The sequence below is a fragment of the Trachypithecus francoisi genome, unplaced genomic scaffold, assembly GCF_009764315.1.
Source record: "Trachypithecus francoisi isolate TF-2019V2 unplaced genomic scaffold, Tfra_2.0 Lachesis_group0, whole genome shotgun sequence".
Classification (NCBI taxonomy): Eukaryota; Metazoa; Chordata; class Mammalia; order Primates; family Cercopithecidae; genus Trachypithecus; species Trachypithecus francoisi.
This window is the reverse complement of record NW_022681453.1, coordinates 155422605-155442102: the sequence shown is the minus strand read 5'-3', so window position 1 is coordinate 155442102 and position 19498 is coordinate 155422605. Positions and strand designations below refer to the sequence as shown.

Below are 19498 nucleotides of genomic sequence, written 5' to 3'. Positions count from 1 at the left end.
GCAAGTGGAAGTGGCTGCAGATTGTGCCATTTACTATGCCGACTTTCACGCATCTCCATTTTTAATATGGGACCCTTTCCTGTAGCCTCTGTAGAAATAAGTGTGCTTGAGTCAGAACCAGTTTCTTCAGAGAATAAATCTGTCTCCTTCTTGGCAAAGGGAAGGGGACTTGAGTGCCTAATTGTTCCATATATAAACTGCCAACTAGTTCTGTTTCAGCCTCTTTCTATATCCCTCCTTGAACAGTATACATGGTGCCTCTGATTCCAGAGCTTTTATGAGACTTGCGTACTCCTTTATAAGTACTGACTTTCTATTGAGTCACTGCCACTTCTCTATCTCACTTTCTATCACCCTCAAGTCTGGTAATATGTTGCACCCACTAGGGCCTATTTTCCTATCATCTTTGACTTCTTGAGTTTATATATTTCTTAATTCCTTATTATTGTTTTAGAGGTCTATCCGAAGAAAATGGAGATAAATCTAAGTATTCAATGTGATTGGCCAGAAGTCCAAGGGAATCCTTTTAAGTATGGACACAAGATTCCTCAATCCTACATAGTGCATTCATGTATTATAGTGCATTACAAATTCATTCCACATCAACTCTCAAAGCCCAAGCCAGAACTAATCCAGATTTCCCAGGAGATACAAAACTCTGGGTCCCTCACGGAACCAAAGTTCACACAGTGACCCAGAGCGACTTTCACTCTAGTATGCCGCGAGTGTGGGAATTCCTAGGGTGGCTAAACTGAAAAATTTTCTAAGATATCTCATCTGTCTTTGCTTAATACAAAAAAGGTTTGCAAGCATGTCACTCTGAAAAATGAAATTTTCATTTGAAAACTTAAGCACTTCATAAATAACACAGCCTAGATTCCCTAGGTACCCCAGAATGCTATTACTCACACGACCGTTCTCCCTTCTCCCATATATGATTAGGTATGATGTTCTAAAAGAGAAAATAACTCAAGTGGGGTTCATCCCAACTTTTTTTTTCAAGCATTGGTTATCTTTAAATTTAATACATCCAGTACCTATCTGCCCTTTCTGTTAGGTACAAATGTATCCCAAATACAATTTCTTATATTGAAAGAAAAGGCCACTTTAACTACAAAAATTTTTTCAATCATTTTTTTTTTTGAAATGGAGTTTCACTCTTCTTGCCCAGGCTGTAGTGCAGTGGGGTGATCTTGGCTCACTGCAACCTCCACCTCCTGGGTTCAAGGGATTCTCCTGCCTTGGCCTCCCAAGTAGCTGGGATTACAGTCGCCTGCCACCATGCCTGGCAAATGTTTGTATTTTTAGTAGAGATGGGATTTCACCATGTTGGCCAAGCTGGTCTCAAACTCCTGACGTCAGATGATCTGGCCTGCTCGGCCTCCCAAAGTACTGGGATTACAGGCGTGAGCCACCACGCCCAGCCTTCAATAATTTTTTAAACAAATAAATGCTTACCATCTAACTTCAAGCAAGCAAACAAATTAATACAAGTAATAGAGTGTATATGAAACGAGAGACGGTGAGAAATGGAAGTAAAGGCAAAGACATGACACTGAGAATCACTAAAGAATCTGGCTGAGTTACACAGGAGATTATGCTATACGTAAGTAATGGCATTACTAACGCCCTTGGCAGATCCTGAGGAGCAGCTCACCTGGCCAGTTTTTTTGACCATGATGTTGTCACTATGTCTGTCACCAATCCCAAGGACATAAGAAGCTACACAGTAGCCAGCACAGGACAGTGTAAATTCCTCAATGGCTCGGTCCAGGTCATCCCTGAACAAGAGAAAAGAATAGAAGCAAAAAAGGTTTTCAGCCTCCAAGCTTGTACAGCGAGACCCAAACCATACCTCTGTTTCCTTTTTAATTGTAAGGAGAACACAGAGCTGCCAAAACCATATGAGAGAACATGTGGATCAGCCAAGGGGAGTGTGAGTGGTCATCACAGGGGCTGGGCTGAGAGAGCTGCCTTCAAAGACATTAAATAACTGGGCCCCAGACATTCAAATGTCCTGGGAGCTGTGTTTCGGTAGGGCTGTGAGTGGGCTCATGTAGAGTAGTTAGAAGAGACCATGGCTTTGCTAGATCATGCTGGGGGTTGGGAACATTTTTGTTAGTTTTGACCAAAGACTGACTACAATTTCATATTTAAGACTTAAGCACTGCAGTTTCAACCATTTAAGTCACTGACTTCAATCAGAAGTAAGTAATAGAGATTCCCTACAGACAAGGCCTTAAGATCAAAATTTGGAAACTGATTTTCATATTAAAAAAGTCCTCGATAAAATGTGTCTGACTCTGAAGTCTTTAGCCAAAAACACTTGCAGACCATTTCCCCTCACTGTGAAATTCTTTTATTTCCTATATATTAGTGCTTTTCTAACACCATAGCCACAATTCCAAGCATTGCATTTTTTAGTTTGGAGAAATCACAATCTACAAACTTATTAAAAACTCACTTAGGTTCATATATTCACATAATTAGAGAAGCTGATGCACTTGAACAAAGGCTTTAGTATGTTATCTTTAAATACTTAAATTCATGGATTGTAACTTTACAGCAGAGCTCGAAAATTTGATCTAGATAAAGTAGAATTCAACATTCACCAACTACAAGACTTTAGAAAGGGCTATGTGTCATTTTATTCTAACATGAAATTGAAGCAATAGATAAAAAACACTAATATTTCCTCTAACACACTGATGACTTCTATTGGGAGCATATAGTATTTGTTTGGCTGTTTGTACAGAAAAATGATAATTAAACAGAATAAACTAACCCAGAATTGTATTCTTTAAGCCAGTTCAGAAGGGCATCTTTGTTGAAGGCTGCTGCAGCAGCCACATTGCTACTGTTCAGCTGAATGTCAGCAATTGTTTCAGAGGTGCTCACAACTTCAATGAGGCCAGAGCGATCTCCTGTTGCTAAACAGCCATAAGGCAACATCCTGAAAGGAAAAAAATGGGCATAAAGAGTCATATTTTCCTTAAAATGAAACATTAATTTGGTAAGATTTTCCCTTTAATTTTTAAAAAAAGTTTTATTATTATTGATATATTTGCCATTACTATATTATTGTCATATGGAAAAACACAAGTTCTACCAAAGAAGTCTCTTGGCCAACAGGAGTAATTTACAAGGATTCCAATGTGCCAAATTACATATAAAATTTTTTACCTAGTTATTCTGGTGAAACATTCTATTTGCTTGTGTAGGTGGACAGAAGTACACTGGATCAAAGTCTTTCACTCTTACTCTAAATTTCGGGGAAATAAACTACTCTTTATGGAATACCCAGTAAGTGCCATGTGCCAGACTAAACAGTTTACATATTATGTTGGTTAAGGGAAACTCCATCCTTCTGGTTGTTCAAGCCTACAATCTTTTTTTGTTTTTGTTTTGAGACAGGGTCTCGCTCTGTCACTCAGCTGGAGTGTGGTGGCGTGATCTCAGTTCATTACAGTTTCAACTCAATGGCCTCCAGCCATCCTCTCACCTCAGCCTCCTGAGTAGCTGGGACTACAGGCATGCACCACCATGCCGGGCTAATTTTTAAAAACTTTTGTTGAGACAGGGTTTGGCCATGTTGCCCAGGCTGCTCTTGAACTGCTGGACTCAAGTGATCCTCTCACCCCAGCCTCCCAAAGTGCTGGGATTATAGGCATGAGCCACCACACCTGCCCAAGTATGGGTCTTCACTGTTGTACCCTCAGTGCCTGAGAATAGGCCTAGCACACAGTTGGTGCTCAATGAATACATTAAAATGAATAAACAAATTGAATAATACAATCCCTATAAGGTAAGTTACAAATTTTACAAATTAGTACTGTAAGCAATTTCCCAAAAGTCACACATTTAACTAAGTGGAAGATCAAAGACTTAAAGTTGGGCCTTAGATGGGTCTTAGATTAAAAAGATGTAAAAATGTCTTTACAAAGACAGTCACTGATTATGTAACAGGCTGCTTCTTGTGAGTGAAAATAGAAAGGGAGGCTGATTTAGATGAAGAACTGCTACATGTTTTACAGTTCACAGTGACTGAGCAAAGAGTTAAACCAGAGCAGCAAAAGCAATACGGTATCAGTGGGTCTTCATGCTGACTACTCATTTCTTGAGTTGAGATTTTACCTCCCCAATTGGACTGCAAACTCCTTGGAGACAGCAACTTTAACTGAAAAGAGGTGACTGGATATTTACAAAGGACTAGTACTCTGTCAGAAAGATGAGAATTGATATTCTAACTAGACCAATACATTCTGAAAAACAGATTATCAATTAAATTTTTTGCTCAACTAATAGTGGGCAGTTTGCTTTGATTCACACTTATTTGACGCCTAGTAAAGATAATTATTCTCATATCTCTTTTGGCCATTTTTTTTTTTAAGAGTCAGTGTGTCTCCCTGTTGCCCAGGCTGAGTGCAGTGACACGATCATAGCTCACCATAGCGTCAAACCCATGGGCTCAAGGCAATCCTCCCGCCTTTGGCTCCAGAGTAGCTGGGACTACAGGTGAGTGCCACTATGCCTGGCTGTTTTTTTTTTGTTTTTTGTAGAGATGGGGTCTTGCTTTGTCGCCAAGGCTTGTAACTTCTGGCTTCAAGTGATCCTACTGCCTCGGCCTCCTAAAGTGTTGGGATTACAGGCATGAGCCATTGTGCCTGGATCTTTTAAGCATTCTAAGATTTATTTTGTGACTTAGCTATTTACATTCTTTACCTATTTATTAGGGCTTTAGACATTTTCTTCAGTAACTTATGTGAGCTCTCTGTATATTAATATTACCTTTTCCTCATTCTGGTTGCAAATATTTTCTCTAATTTCTATTATAATAAGAACACCAAAATGGAATGAGATATCTTGAAAGGTTCAAACAAAGATCAGGTAGCTACAGAAAATACAATGGATGGAATTCATGTACTCAATAAATACTTGGGTACAGCTAACCAAGCATTGTGTTAGATCCTGGAAATACAGAAATAAGCAACAAACAAACAAACAAACAAGAAAACCAAAGAGCAGCAGTTCCTACACTCACTTGAGCTTATAAACTGCAAATGTACAATGTGCATGTGTGATCTCTGTATAAGGAAGAAGTGCCAGAAGAATATGGCAGGAGTCAAAAAAGACTTCCTGGCTGGGTGCGGTGGCTCACGCCTGTAATCCCAGCAGTTTGGGAGGCTGAGGCAGGCAGATCATGAGATCAAGAGATTGAGACCATGCTGGCCAACATGGTGAAACCCTGTCTCTACTAAAAATACAAAAATTAGCTGGACGTGGTGGTGTGCGCCTGTAGTCCCAGCTGCTTGGGAGGCTGAGGCAGGAGAATCACTTGAACCCGGGAGGTGGAGGTTGTAGTGAGCCACTGCACTCCAGCCTGGTGACAGAGTAAGACTCTGTCTTGGGGGTGGGGGGGAAGACTTCCATGTGGAGGAATGACAGCAGGGCTGGAGGAGAGCACAAGGGGGCGCACAAAAGAAAGATGAGGAAGACAAAATAAGTGTTGAAAGGACCATGCAGGTCCTTGTTGGCCATGTAAGGACTTCTGTCATATTCCTAAAAGCACTGAGAAAGCTTCTGAAGGACTTTATGAGCGACAAAGAGAGGCTGTGTGTGTGTTGTGTGAGGAGGAGGGAGTATATGAGTGTGTTAGCATGTATCACAATCAGATAGTTTCTAAAATTAAAGTTTCTAAAACTCCTTCCAAAAAAAAATTAAATTATTTTATGCTTTTTAAAAAGCACTTTTCAGCCAGGCACAGTGGCTCATGCCTGTTATCTTAGCACTTTGGGAGGCCGAGGCAGGTGGATCACCTGAGGTCAGGGGTTCAAGACCAGCCTGGCCAACATGCTGAAACCCTGTCTCTACTAAAAATACAAAAAATTAGTCAGGTATGGTGGCAGGCGCCTGTAATCCCAGCTACTCGGGAGGCTGAGGCAGGAGAATTGCTTGAACCCAGGAGGCAGAGGTTGCAGCAAATCGAGACTGTGTCATTGCACTCCAGCCTGGGCAACAAGAGCAAAACTCCATTTCAGAAAAAAATAATAAAAACACTTTTCTAGTTCTAGCAAAATGAGGTTGGGAGCAGAACTGTCAAAATACAAAATAAGAGAATGAAGCATTCTTCTAATGCAGCATTAATGTTTTTAATGACACCCCTTATTCTTATCATGACATAACACATGTAAAGCAAACACTGCCAGGTTAAAGAGCACTTTCTTACTTTCCTGCATCTCCTCTCACTCCAGTTGCAGCCAAAGTAGGCAGAAGTCCAATAACTTCCTTTTCAAAAGCAGGCAATGATAAAAGCTTTCAGTGCCTTGAGAGTAGAATGTTCACAATGAGAAGGGAAAAACATCCTTCTCAGAGACACAGTTTGACAGAAGTCAAGCTGGGGACAAACTCTTGGGCCCTGATCATCTTACCTAGGTCCCCTTTGCACTCAACTTCTACAACTTCTTATAAAGGCCAAGACTATAATTTCAGTAATGTTTACCCTCCTTTCTCAGACTTTCTGACTTAAGTAGCAATTTGTTACCTTTCACACTAAATCAAGCATTTAAAAATGAAATAAATTCTACAACATGGGGATGGCAGCACCATATCCTTACTCTAAATAGGTATATAGCAAGTTATCTGGTTTTAAAAATTTGTTTTTTACAACTTGTATATATTCATGGGGTAGAAGTGCAATTTTGCTACAGTGATATATTGCAGTGTGGTGAAGTCAGGGCCTTCAGTGTAGCAACACACATTGTACCCACCAAGCAACCTGCCATCAACCACCCATGCCAACCATCTAAGTCCCCACTGCCCATCAACCCATACCCCACTTCTATGTGTATATATTATTTAGCTCCTACTTATGAGTGAGAATATGTGGTATTTTTCTTTCATATCTCTGATTTTGACTCTGACACAATGACCAAAGTCTGAGTAGTACCGTAGCCCATGGCTTCCAAAGGAGAAAAGTTTAAATCTTTTACCTAATGCTTGCATTATTTCCACCTTCTTCCTCCAACCCTCTGAGACTGCTGACACCACTGTCATTAAATAACTTTTGTATAGGTCTCTTAAAAGGGAAGTAGACCAGGCGTGGTGGCTCATGCCTGTAATCCTAACACTTTGGGAGGCCAAGGTGGGCAGATTTCTTGAGTCAAGGAGTTCAAGACCAGCCTGGACAACATGGTGAAACTTCGTATCCACAAAAAGTACAAAAATTAGCCAGGCATAGAGGCAGGTGCCTATGGCAGCTACTCAGGAGGCTGAAGATCACCTGAGCCCAAGGGGTTAAGGCCGCTGTGAACCATGATTGTGCCACTGCACTCCAGCTGGGGTGATGCAGTGAGACCCTGTCTCAAAAAAAAAAAAAAAAAGGGATGTAAAAGGTAAACTCCATTAGTGTAATTCAGATATGAAGTCTTAATGGAGGCAACTGTCAAAAAATTGATTTCACATGTATTTGTTGGGGTGGAGTGGGGGTGTGCAGAGGACTGGCAAATCTACCCAAGGCTAGATAGGTTTACATGTACCCAGCCTATAAGATTTGCTTATTACTTGCTCGCCAAAGGAGGTCAGGGTGTCCTAACATATCAGTGTCTTACAAATGATCTAAGTTGACATGAAAGATACCAAAAGATTATTTTGGAACATCACAGAAAAATGAAAATGAGCAATATGCATTTTTCAATCATGCAAACATGGCACTGTTACAAGTACTAAAACAGTACTGTATAGAAGGTACCTCAAAATTTGGGATTGACCTTAAAAGAGTGTGTGCTACGTGACCCACTTTAACCTAAACAGCTGGCCGAAAGAAAAAACAAACAAAATAGAAACATTGGAGCACATATATTTATAGAAACAGTAAAAAAGGTTTGGTGAGAAAAACGTATCAGTTTGGAAATGAACTTAAAAAAAATTAAAGTCCTTCATTTTTTAAAAACATGGGGTCAGAGTACAAAAAGTCAGCAAAGATTCCTCTGGACAGACAAGTTCCTTTTTCTTCACACAATGTTTCCCATCAGCTAGACACTAGATTTATTTCCAGCACTCCCACATGTGGCTGCCTCCCATTGTCTGAGGTCACAATGAACTTCATTTGATGCTAAATGTGCTTTACATTTAGATAAATAAAATCAAAACTAAGAATAACTTGGTTGGGGTTTTCAATTAGGCTGATGGAACTAAGAATGCCAGAAAATAGTCTTTAGCTTAGCTTTTCATAACTAACTGAGGCTCATCATATGGTCTGAATCTACTATTAGCAAAGAAGACCACTGTGTAGCTTCTGTGCTAACCTTGGAAAGAACAAATGAATTACTAAACTTCAGCTTGAAGTTTCCCTCCTTTTTTGTGGGATCAGTCAAGTAAAAATATATTCCTTGGGGTTTACTTTATATAGAAGGATGGGTAAACTCTTCCCGGAATGAGCCAGATAATAAATATTTTAGGCACTACAGACTAAACACTCAACTCTGCAGTTGCAGCACAAAAGCAGCCATACATAATATGTAACTAAATGGCTGTGTGCCAGTAAAACTTCATTTACAAAAACAGGTAGCCCAGGTCCAACTGGGTTTATGGTCCTCAAGCAGACAGTTTATTCTAGTGACTTACTCCCCTCACCTATGCAGTATACCTTATGAGTGGTTGAAAAACTTGCTACCTATTCAAAGCTACCAATTCTATTTTTACACAGCTGCATTAGAAATTCCTCCTAATTTAAAAGAAAAAATCTGTCACCTGTGGGAGCCACGGTGTCCTTTTTAGATGAATTATGATCTCTTTTCTTTATTCTAATCACATCTACAATCCCATTAAAGGAACAACACTCAAATCAAATGCTCTTTCTACCTTTACACTACTGGAAAGTGTAACTTGAAAAATCTAAAAATAAAAGATTATTTATTAAAAAAAAAAAAAGGAAATTTAGGTATTTTAGGCACCATTATACTTTGATAAACCAAGAATAGTACTAGATATGTCTTACCACAATTGTTTTCTCACTTAGCCAGATGGGTAAAATAATAAACAGATAATAATAATAATAATTTAGAGTCTGACAGTCCTGGATTTGAATTTAGCTCTGCCATTTAATATTTCTGTAACCTTTGTTTAAAATCTCTAGCACTTTAATTTTTAATGTGTTAAAAAGAAGTAACATAGCCCTATAGAGTTGTAAGCCTATATGATATTACGAGAAGAACTTAATACAATGCCTGGTTCAGTTAATAATAAAGGGTTGCAAGTTCTTAAAATATATATACATATATATTTCATAATGAACAGACTATAACTGAAACTTAAGAAATTAATCAGGAGATATTATAATCTTGCAGGAACAAAGTCGATCACAAGTCTAACCGTTTCTAGCAACCTTGTAGACTAAGTAGCTGTAGATACTAAATCACATTAAAAAAATGATAAAGTCCAAAGGTTTTATAAATGGGTGTGGTTAAAAAAGAAAGAAAAAAAGACCTCTAGGTTCCAAAAATAGAGATTACTCACAGCAGTGGCTCAGGAAGTTAGACTTGGCTGACATTTCAATGCCCACCAAAAACAGTCATGGACTTAGGCCCATGAGGTAGGATGTGGACCCGACATCGAACTAATGTTAGGACTAAGGCTCAAAATCCTAAGGAAACTGAACACTTGAACAAAGGATTTTTTTTTTTTTTTTGAGACGGAGCCTCGCTCTGTCACCCAGGCTGGAGTGCAGTGGTGCGATCTCCGCTCACTGCAAGCTCTGCCGCCTCCCGGGTTCACGCCATTCTCCTGCCTCAGCCTCCCGAGAAGCTGGGACTACAGGCGCCCGCCACCACGCCTGGCTAAATTTTTTGTATTTTTAGTAGAGACAGGGTTTCACTGTGTTCGCCAGGATGGTCTCGATCTCCTGACCTCGTGATCCGCCTGCCTTGGCCTCCCAAAGTGCTGGGGAACAAAGGATTCTTATGAAAGCAAATTTACTTCTGCGCAGAGGGGTGCCTCCTTCGCCAGTTGCCATGAGAGCACACCTGAACAAAGGGGCACTAGAGCCTTTATTCCTGACGCAAATCCTGCCCCTGTACTCTTTCCCCATTGGCTGGGGTCGGGTTGTACAACCTAAACTAATCCCGGTTGGCTAAACATTTGATTATTTTTAGATAGGGTGGGCACGTAAAAAAACAGTGGAGAGGAAGGGGAAGGGGTATCTGTAATGAGCTAGAAAGTTAGTCCTCTTTCTAAATAAGGAAAGGAATGTGAGCTGGTACTGATAACGCTTGGTACTGTGGCGTGCCTGCGCATCTAACAAAGGCAAAAAGGAAAAAAAAGGGAGAAAAAGGAGAAAAAAAGCAGGGGGTAATATGAATTAAAGAATAAAATATTGATCAGATTATTTGAAGAGAAACCTCATCATATCCCACACTACACAAAGCTGAGGTTTGGGAGGACTGGAACTTGAAGTATCTGTTCACTGATCAGATGATGTGGTATAAAGTTTCCCATCTACCCCCAGAAACTGGGTGGGCAAGAAAAAAACAGTTTCGTGTAAGTGCAAAAATTCAAGCCTTCTCACACTCTCTTGTGAGATCTAAATATAAACTATGAGGTGTGATGGTCTGAAGGTAGGGAGTTAACATAAAAACTGGTTGATCGTGTGTACCAGCCTTTGGCAACAGCACAAACAAAATACAAACTCATTTTTACAGATATATTCATAACCCAGAAAGCAAAGGATCTTTACAGAAACATAATATCCATCAATAATGAATTCAAAACTGAGTATTATTAACTACATCAGGAAATGAATAAAGTTACGCAGATAAATGAAAAAGTAATATCCCAAGAACTAAAAAAGAACAGTATGTAAGAGACTTTAGGCTGGGCGTGGTGGCTCACGCCTGTAATCCCAGCACTTTGACCTGGGAGACGGAGCCAGGTTGATCACCTGAGTTCAATGGTTCAAGACCAGCCTGGCCAACATGGCGAAACCCTGCCTCTACTAAAAATACAAAAATTAGCCGGGCATGGTGGCGGGTTCCTGTAATCCCAGCTAATGGGGAGGCTAAGGCAGGAGAATCGCTTGAACCCAGGAGGTAGAGATTGTAGTTGGCCAAGATCGTGCCACTGAACTCCAGCCTGGGCGAGAGAGTGAAACTCCGTTTAAAAAAAAAAAAAAAAAAAGGCTGGGCATGGTGGCTCATGCCTGTAATCCCAGCACTTTGGGAGGCCAAGGCAGGTGGATCACGAGGTCAGGAGATCGAGACCAGGAGATTGAGACCACGGTGAAACCCCGTTTCTACTAAAAATACAAAAAATTAGCCGGGCGCAGAGGTGGGCGCCCGTAGTCCCAGCTACTCGGGAGGCTGACGCAGGAGAATGGCGTGAACCCAGGAGGCTGAGTTTCCAGTGAGCCAGGATTGCGCCACTCACTGCACTCCAGCCTGGGCGACAGAGCGAGACTCCGTCCAAAAAAAAAAGAGAGAGAGACTTTAAAATGAAAGAGATGAAAAAGAATAGACAGTCTAAGCAGAAAAAAAATACAATACAGGAGAGTAAACACTGTTGCAGAGATAATTAATTAACTGGAAAAGAATAGGAAATTACTAAGAAAGTCACATAAAGATATGAAAAGACTCAGCCTGGTCTCAATGCCAGAGCACACAGAGACTTAAGTAAAACTGTTATAATAAGATATGAAAAGATAGAAAATATGGAAAGTTAAGAGACATAAAGGAGAGAATAGGAAAATTTAACATAAATCTACTAGAGCTGCAGAAAAAGACGAGAGTAGGAGAACTGCAATATTGAAGGAAATGTTCAAAGTTTTTAGAAACTAAAAGATGTGACTTCTTTGAAAAGGCACAATGAAAATGGTGAAGAAAAAAAGAAAAGAAATACACATGCACAATTGTGTATTGTGCCTGCAGACACTAAAGGCAAAGAGAAACTTTGATGCACTAAGGTGTAAAAAAGACATTACTTACAAAGAACCAATAACTAGACTGAGAACAGACTTCTAAATACAGAGACGAGAAGACAAATGAATAATATCCTCAAGGCTTCTGAGGAAAACAGCCAATTTGGATTTCAAACTTCTATAGCCAAATGATATCAAACTCTGAATATCTACTTTTCCATAAAAGCAACAAGAATACGGACAAAAATTGTCGGAATCAACTATTTTAGAGTTCTGAAAATATAACAAAGGCTTGCAGCAATCCAATGAGTGTTTATTTAAAACACACACACACACACACACACACACACACCCTTGAATCTCTTTTGTTTTACCATGGCCTAGTCCCAACCCCCTTCCCAGTTATGTGGTAGCCTTGACAACAAACAGCCCACAATCATGGTGAATGCAAGTCTGACAGCCACTAGGGGAAAGAAAAATGAAGCTGGAGCTCCTTCAAAGCCCAATTCCCACAGAACTGTCATTCTTTGGCCTCTCTGGTAGTTTCCAGGAAGATCCCACTTACAATACTATGTTTATTTGACCTGACTCAGCCCTCACCTAGCATGAACTGCCTTTTTCCCGGGGAGTTTCTCAAAAACACTCAGAGGCATCTGTTTAACATTGAAGCTGTCTTGGGGGTAAATAACAGCTGGGGGAACCAACAAGCTAACTGAAAGCTTAAAAGGAAAAGATAGGTGATTAGATGTCCATATGGTGCATTGAAAAGCTCCAAAATTACTGGTAGGAATCTAGAAGGCCATGTGCATGGATACTATTGTGGATTCCCAGGTCTGTGTACATGCAGAGGAAAGAGCTTACAAGGCCCTGGCTCTCAACTATGGCTAACTTGGGGGCTTTGTGAAAGCAGAAAGTTAGGGCTAAGGCACAGTTCTGAACTACCAGGCTGACTATTGAAGGCATGACCCAACATGTGCATAAAGTGCCTCAGCAGACTGGATGAGGGGTGGATTCCAGGCTTTTAAGAAAATCAGGTCAACCATTAGCTGACCAATAAACTAAGCAAAGACATCAGTGACCACACATGACAGAAAATACAAACTTTACGTAATTAGTTCAAAAAAGTCACTGAAATAAACAAACAGCCACAACAACAAATCCTGAAGGGAGAAGGAATCTGATTTTCAGAGTTGTAAAATTATTTAAAGTGAACAGTTTTTGGCAAAAAGTATGAGACATACAAAGAAACAAGAAAGCATGGCACATACACAGGAAAAATGTATTCAATGAAACTGACCTTCAGGAAACTCAAATTTTGAACTTATTACACAAAGATTTAAAAACCTCTATTTTAAACATGTTCAAAGAACTAAAGGAAACCATGTCTAAAGAATTATAAGGTTGGCTGTGGTGGCTCACACCTGTAATCCCAGCACTTTGGGAGGCCAAGGCAGGTGGATCACTTGAGGTCAGGAGTTCGAGACCAGCCTGGCCAATATGATAAAACCCTGTCTCTACTGAAAGTACAAAAATTTAGCCAGGAGTTGTAGTGGCCGCTTGTCACTGTCCCAGCTACTCGGGAGGCTGAGTTGGAGAATTGCTTGAACCTGGGAGGTGGAGGTTGCAGTGAGCCGAGACCGCGCCACTATGCTCCAGCCTGGGCGACAGAGCGAGACTCTATCTCAAAACAAACAAAACACAAAAACTGAGAATGATGTATCAACAAAGGAAGACTATCAATAGATAGAAATTATTTGAATGAATCAAACAGAAATTCCAGAGTTGAAAAGGGCAATAACTGAAATTTAAAAATTCACCAGGAAGGCACAACAGCAGATTCCAGCATAATAAAAAATTGGCAAACTTGAGGATAGGTCAATTATCTAATCAGAGAAACAAAAGAAAAAATAATGAAGAAAAAAGAACAGAGCCTTAGAGACCTATAGAACACCATCAAGCATAGCAATAAATGCATAATGGCAGTTTCAGAAGGAGGTAAGAGAGAGACAGAAAAAATATATGAAAAAATTATGGCCAGAAACTCCCCAAATTCAATGAGAAACAATAATATATATGTCCAGGATGCTCAATTAATTCAAAGTAGAATAAACTCTAACAGAAGTAGGCATATTATAATCGAACTGTCAAGAGCCAAAAATAAAGAGAATCTTGAGAGGTACAAGAGAGATATGACTCATCACTTACAAGGATCTTAAATGAGATTAACAGCTGATTTCTCACTAGAAACCAGGGAAGCCAGAAGACAGTGGGATGATGTATTAGACATGCTGAAGGAAAACCTATCAAGTAGCAAAATTCTTATTCAGAAACAAAGGAAAAATTAACACAATCCCAGATAAATGAAAAGAGAGAAAGAACAAAGGTTGGAGGATTCATTCTTCCTGATTTCAAAACTTATTATTAAGTCTCAGTAATCAAAACTACACATAGGGACAGACATATAGAATGGAACTTAGAGTTCAGGAAAAAACCTTCACATGTATAATCAATTGATTTTTGACATAGATGCCAAGATAATTCAATGAAGAAAGAATAATTTTTTCAACAAATGGTGCTGAGACAACTATATATCTAAACAGAAAAGAATAAAGTTAGATTCCTACCACACACACTATTTAAAAATTAAAGTGAACAAACAACCAGAAAAACATATTTGCAAATAATTTATCTAAGAAGGGTCCAGTATACAAAATATATAAAGAATTCTTATACCTTAACAATAAAAAGACAAATAACCCAATTTACAAATGAGCAGAGGATCTAAATAGACATTTCACCAAAGAAAGTATACAAATAACCAGCAAGCACATAAAAGCTGCTCAACAACATTAGTCATTGGGAAAATGCAAATTAAATCCACAATGAAATAACACCTCAAAACCCACTAGGGTGGCAATAATAAAAAAAAGATGAACAATAACAAGTGTTGGTGAGAATGAAGAGAAACTGGAACATTTGCACATTGCTGGTTGGAATGTAAAATGATGCAGGTGTGTGGGAAACAGTTTGATAGTTTCTCAAAAACTTGAACATAAAGTTAACATCAGTCCCAGTAATTTTAATCCTAGGTATTTACCAAAAGAATTTAAAACACAGATTTACTCAAAAGTTGTACACAAATGTTTATAGCATTAATTGTGTACATTTATCTATGTATGTTTTATAGCAGTTATCATAATAGCAAAATAGTGAAACCAACCAAAATATTCATTAACTAATGTATGAATATGTGGCACATCCTTGCAAAAGAATATTGCTTGACAATGATTCAAAGAAATGAAATACTGGTCACTGTTAAAACTTGAATACACTTTGAAGCCATTATGCTTAGATAAAGAAGCCCAGTGACAAAGGCCTACATATTGTGTTTCTATTTATATGAAATGTCCAAAAAAGGTACATCTATAGAAAATTAATTAGTGGTTGCCTAGAGTTGGAGCGGTTTCAGGGAGAGGGATGGGGGTAACAGCTAAGGAGTGCAGGGTTTTTGGAGGGTTGATAAAAATGTTGTAAAATTAACTGTGGTGATGGTTGCACAACTCAGAAAATGCATATAACCACTGAAATGTACACTCTAAACCAGTGAATTGTGATATGACAATTATACTGTATCCCAATAATAATAAACAAAAACTCCATACCCAGCTAAACTATTACAAAGATTTTTTTTTTTTCAGACGGAGTTTTGCTCTTGTTGCCCAGGCTGGAGTGTAATGGCGCCATCTCTACTCACTGTGACCCTCTCTTCCTGAGTTCAAGAGATTCTCCTGCCTCAGCCTCCCAAGTAGTTGGGGCTACAGGGATGTGCCACCATGCCTTGCTAATTTTGTGTTTTTAGTAGAGACGGGGTTTCACCATGTTGGTCAGTCTGGTCTTGAACTCCTGATCTCAGGTGATTCACCCACCTTGGCCTCTCAAAGTGCTGGGATAACAGGTGTGAGCCACCGTGCCCAGCCTTACTCAAGATTGAGGGTAATATAAATTCGTTTTTAGACAAAACCTGGAATGAGGGAGTATGTTACAAAAAGCAATAGTGAATAAAGAAATCTTTAAAATTGTATATAAGAAATTCTAGTAAAAATTCACCATAACAAATAACTAATATAAGGAGTTGTTAAATATTAGTTAAAATATAAGTGGTAGAATTTATCCTTAAGTACCTATAATGATCAAGAAGACGGCTAAGTTATGGATTAACTTTGGAATTTGTTAAATCAGGATGGGCGCGGTGGCTCACGCCTGTAATCCCAACACTTTGGGAGGCCGAAGCGGGCAGATCACCTGAGGTCGGGAGTTCGAGACCAGCCTGACCAATATGGAGAAACCGTTTCCATCTCTATTAAAAATACAAAATTAGCCAGGCATGGTGGCACATGCCTATAATCCCAGCTACTTGGGAGGTTGAGGCAGGAGAATCGCTTGAACCCGGGAGGTGGAGGTTGCAGTGAGCTGAGATTGTGCCACTGTACTCTGGCCTAGGCAACAAAAGGAAAACTCCTGTCTCAAAAGAAAAAAGAAAAAAGGCAGGGCGCGGTGGCTCAAGCCTGTAATCCCAGCACTTTGGGAGGCCGAGACGGGCAGATCACGAGGTCAGGAGATCGAGACCATCCTGGCTAACACGGTGAAACCCCGTCTCTACTAAAAATACAAAAAACTAGCCGGGCGAGGTGGTGGGCGCCTGTAGTCCCAGCTACTCGGGAGGTTGAGGCAGGAGAATGGCGTAAACCTGGGAGGCGGAGCATGCAGTGAGCTGAGATCCAGCCACTGCACTCCAGCCTGGGTGACAGAGCAAGACTCCGTTTCAAAAAAAAAAAAAAGAATTTGTTAAATCAAATATGCAGTCTAAAAACTTAAGAATATTCCCTAAAATAAATAATATAGCATATAAAGATTCTATATAAGAGCTGGGTATGGTGGCACATGTCTGTAATCCCTGTAAACTTGGGAGACCGAGGTGGGAGGAACGCTTGAGGCCAGGAGTTTGAGGCCAGACAGAGCAACATAGTGAGAGACTGACTTTCAAAAAAATTTTTAAATGAACCAGGCATGGTGGCATGTGCCTGTAGTCCTAGTTACTCAGGAGGCTGAGGTGAGAGGACTGCTGGTACCCAGGAGTTTGTGACTGCAGTGAGCTATGATTGTGTTACCAAGGAGTCTGTGGCTACAGTGAGCTATGATTATGCCAGTGCACTCAATCCTGGGTGAGAGTGAGACTCCATCTCTAACAAAAATTTTTTTTAATAAGTAAGAATTTTAAAAGCATTTTATAGAAAGAGAAAATGAAAATTTTAAACCCCTATCAATCCAACAAAAGGAAATGAGAAAAAGGACAAAAACAAGGTTGTAAATATAAAACATACAATAAGATAGTAGAAATAAATAAGTATATAGTAATCACAATAAACAATTAAAATTTCCTAATAAAATACTTTCATATTGGAGTAAATCCATCCTCACAAAAAAATTCAACTATATGCTATTTACAGGAGATAAATATAAAATGAAATAAAAGTTAAAAATAAAAGATACAAAGGTAAATACTAACCAAAATAAAGCTGGTATACAAATGTCAATTTTGGACAAAACAGACTAAAACAAAATTACTAGGGATTAAGAGGCATATTTCTTAATGATAAAGGAGGGCACAGAGGCTAAGAGAAACCCAACCTTGCACAGATTTACAAATACAAGATCAATGCTTGAGGCCAGTAGTTTGAGACCAGCCTGGCCAACATGGTGAAACCTCGTCTCTACTAAAAATACAAAAATAAACCAAGCCTGGTGACCCATGCCTGTAATCCCAGCTACTAGGGAGGCTGAGGTACAAGAATTGCTTGAACCCAGGAGGTTGCAGTGAGCTGAGATCGTGTCACTGCACTCCAGCCTGGGTGACAGAGTAAGACTCTGACTCAAAAAACAAACAAACAAAAAAAGAAAAAACCAATATAAGATCAAGATAAAAACTGGCAAGATTGCAGGCAGGCAACGACAAATGTCAATTATAATAGGAGGTTGTAACATATCTAGGAAGTGACAAATCCAAACTGAACTTTAATGAGAATATAGATCTGAATATATACTTGATACAATAACAACACAATAAAATTAGAAATCTTAGATAAACAAAAAAGTATGCCTTTGGAAATTAAACTTTATTTATTTATCTATTTATTTACTGAGATAGGGTCTTGCTCTGTTGCCCAGGGCAGTCTTGAACTCCCGGGTTTAAGCGATCCTCCCACCTTGGCCTTCCAAAATATTAGGATTACAAGCAAGAGCCACTGTATCCAACTGTAATTTTAAATAGTTCAGGAGTCAATAAAATAAAAATAGAAATTATGAAATATTTAGAATTTATATACAGTTTGATATATTATGAAAGTACATAAATAATTCCATTTTAAAAGTTAAGAGTTCTTTTTTTTCCTTTTTTGAGATAAGTTCTCACTTTGTCACCCAAGCTGGAGTGCAGTGGCGTGATCTTGGATCACTGCAGCCTTGACCACCTGGGCTCAAGAAATCCTCCCTCCTCAGCTCCCAAGTAGCTGGGACTATAGGCACATGCCTATAGTGGCTTATTATTATTATTATTTTTGTAGAGACAGGGTTTCACCATGTTGGCCAGGCTGGTCTCAAACTCCTGACCTCAAGTGATCTGCCCACCTTGGTCTCCCAAAGTGCTGGGATTACAGGTGTGTACCACCATGCCTAATACTTTATTTTTATACCTTTTATAAAATGCCTTTTCACATCTTTTCCTTATGTTCATTTCTATGGGCTCTTTAAATATTTACCCCCTGTTCTGCTCATTGTGAATACAATTCCCAGTCTGAGGCTTGATTTTATGTTTCCTTTTTTCTGTCACCACACCACAAACTTCTTCTGCTCACTATCTACTCCTATTGACGGTGGCAAGCTAAAAACCTGAGAATGCACCTAAACATTTTCCTCTCTTTTCCCTTGGTAGGTAGAGAAATGAATGTCCCCGGACTAAGTATAAACAGGCACAGGACTTTCTCTGGCTTTGTCATTGCCATGACCCACAGTACATCTTTCAAAACCATAGGCTGGAATGTAATTCTTGCTGTCTGTCCAAGCCTTATTAAAATTCAAACCTATTCCTTCTTTCTGGAATTTCAGTCACATGTGTAGTTTTAAACTGAAGAAGTTTAGGCAAGACAACATATTTGAAAGTACATTGTTTTTTTTTTTTTTTTTTTTTTTTTTTTTTTGAGACGGAGTCTCGCTCTGCTGCCCAGGCTGGAGTGCAGTGGCCGGGTCTCAGCTCACTGCAAGCTCCGCCTCCTGGGTTTATGCCATTCTCCTGCCTCAGCCTCCCAAGCAGCTGGGACTACAGGCGCCCGCCATGTCGCCCGGCTAGTTTTTTGTATTTTTTAGTAGAGACGGGGTTTCACCATGTTAGCCAGGATGGTCTCGATCTCCTGACCTCGTGATCCACCCGTCTCGGCCTCCCAAAGTGCTGGGATTACAGGCTTGAGCCACCGCGCCCGGCCGTGAAAGTACATTGTAAAGTGCTATATAAATATTATTATGAACAACAACTAAAAATAA

General features: G+C 39.5%; 1 protein-coding gene across 4 annotated transcripts in view; it reads right to left on the bottom strand.

Annotated features, from left to right (window-relative positions):
- The window catches only part of PIK3CB (phosphatidylinositol-4,5-bisphosphate 3-kinase catalytic subunit beta), a 186307-nt gene that overhangs the window by 7417 nt on the left and 159392 nt on the right, over window positions 1-19498 (bottom strand). For all 4 annotated transcript variants that reach the window (XM_033212501.1, XM_033212503.1, XM_033212502.1 and 1 more), the window contains 2 exons: window positions 2786-2953; window positions 1658-1781 (listed from right to left, as the gene is read on the bottom strand). In XM_033212501.1, the coding sequence (XP_033068392.1) occupies window positions 1658-1781; window positions 2786-2953 (292 nt within the window). The remainder of the gene's footprint in view (window positions 1-1657; window positions 1782-2785; window positions 2954-19498) is intronic.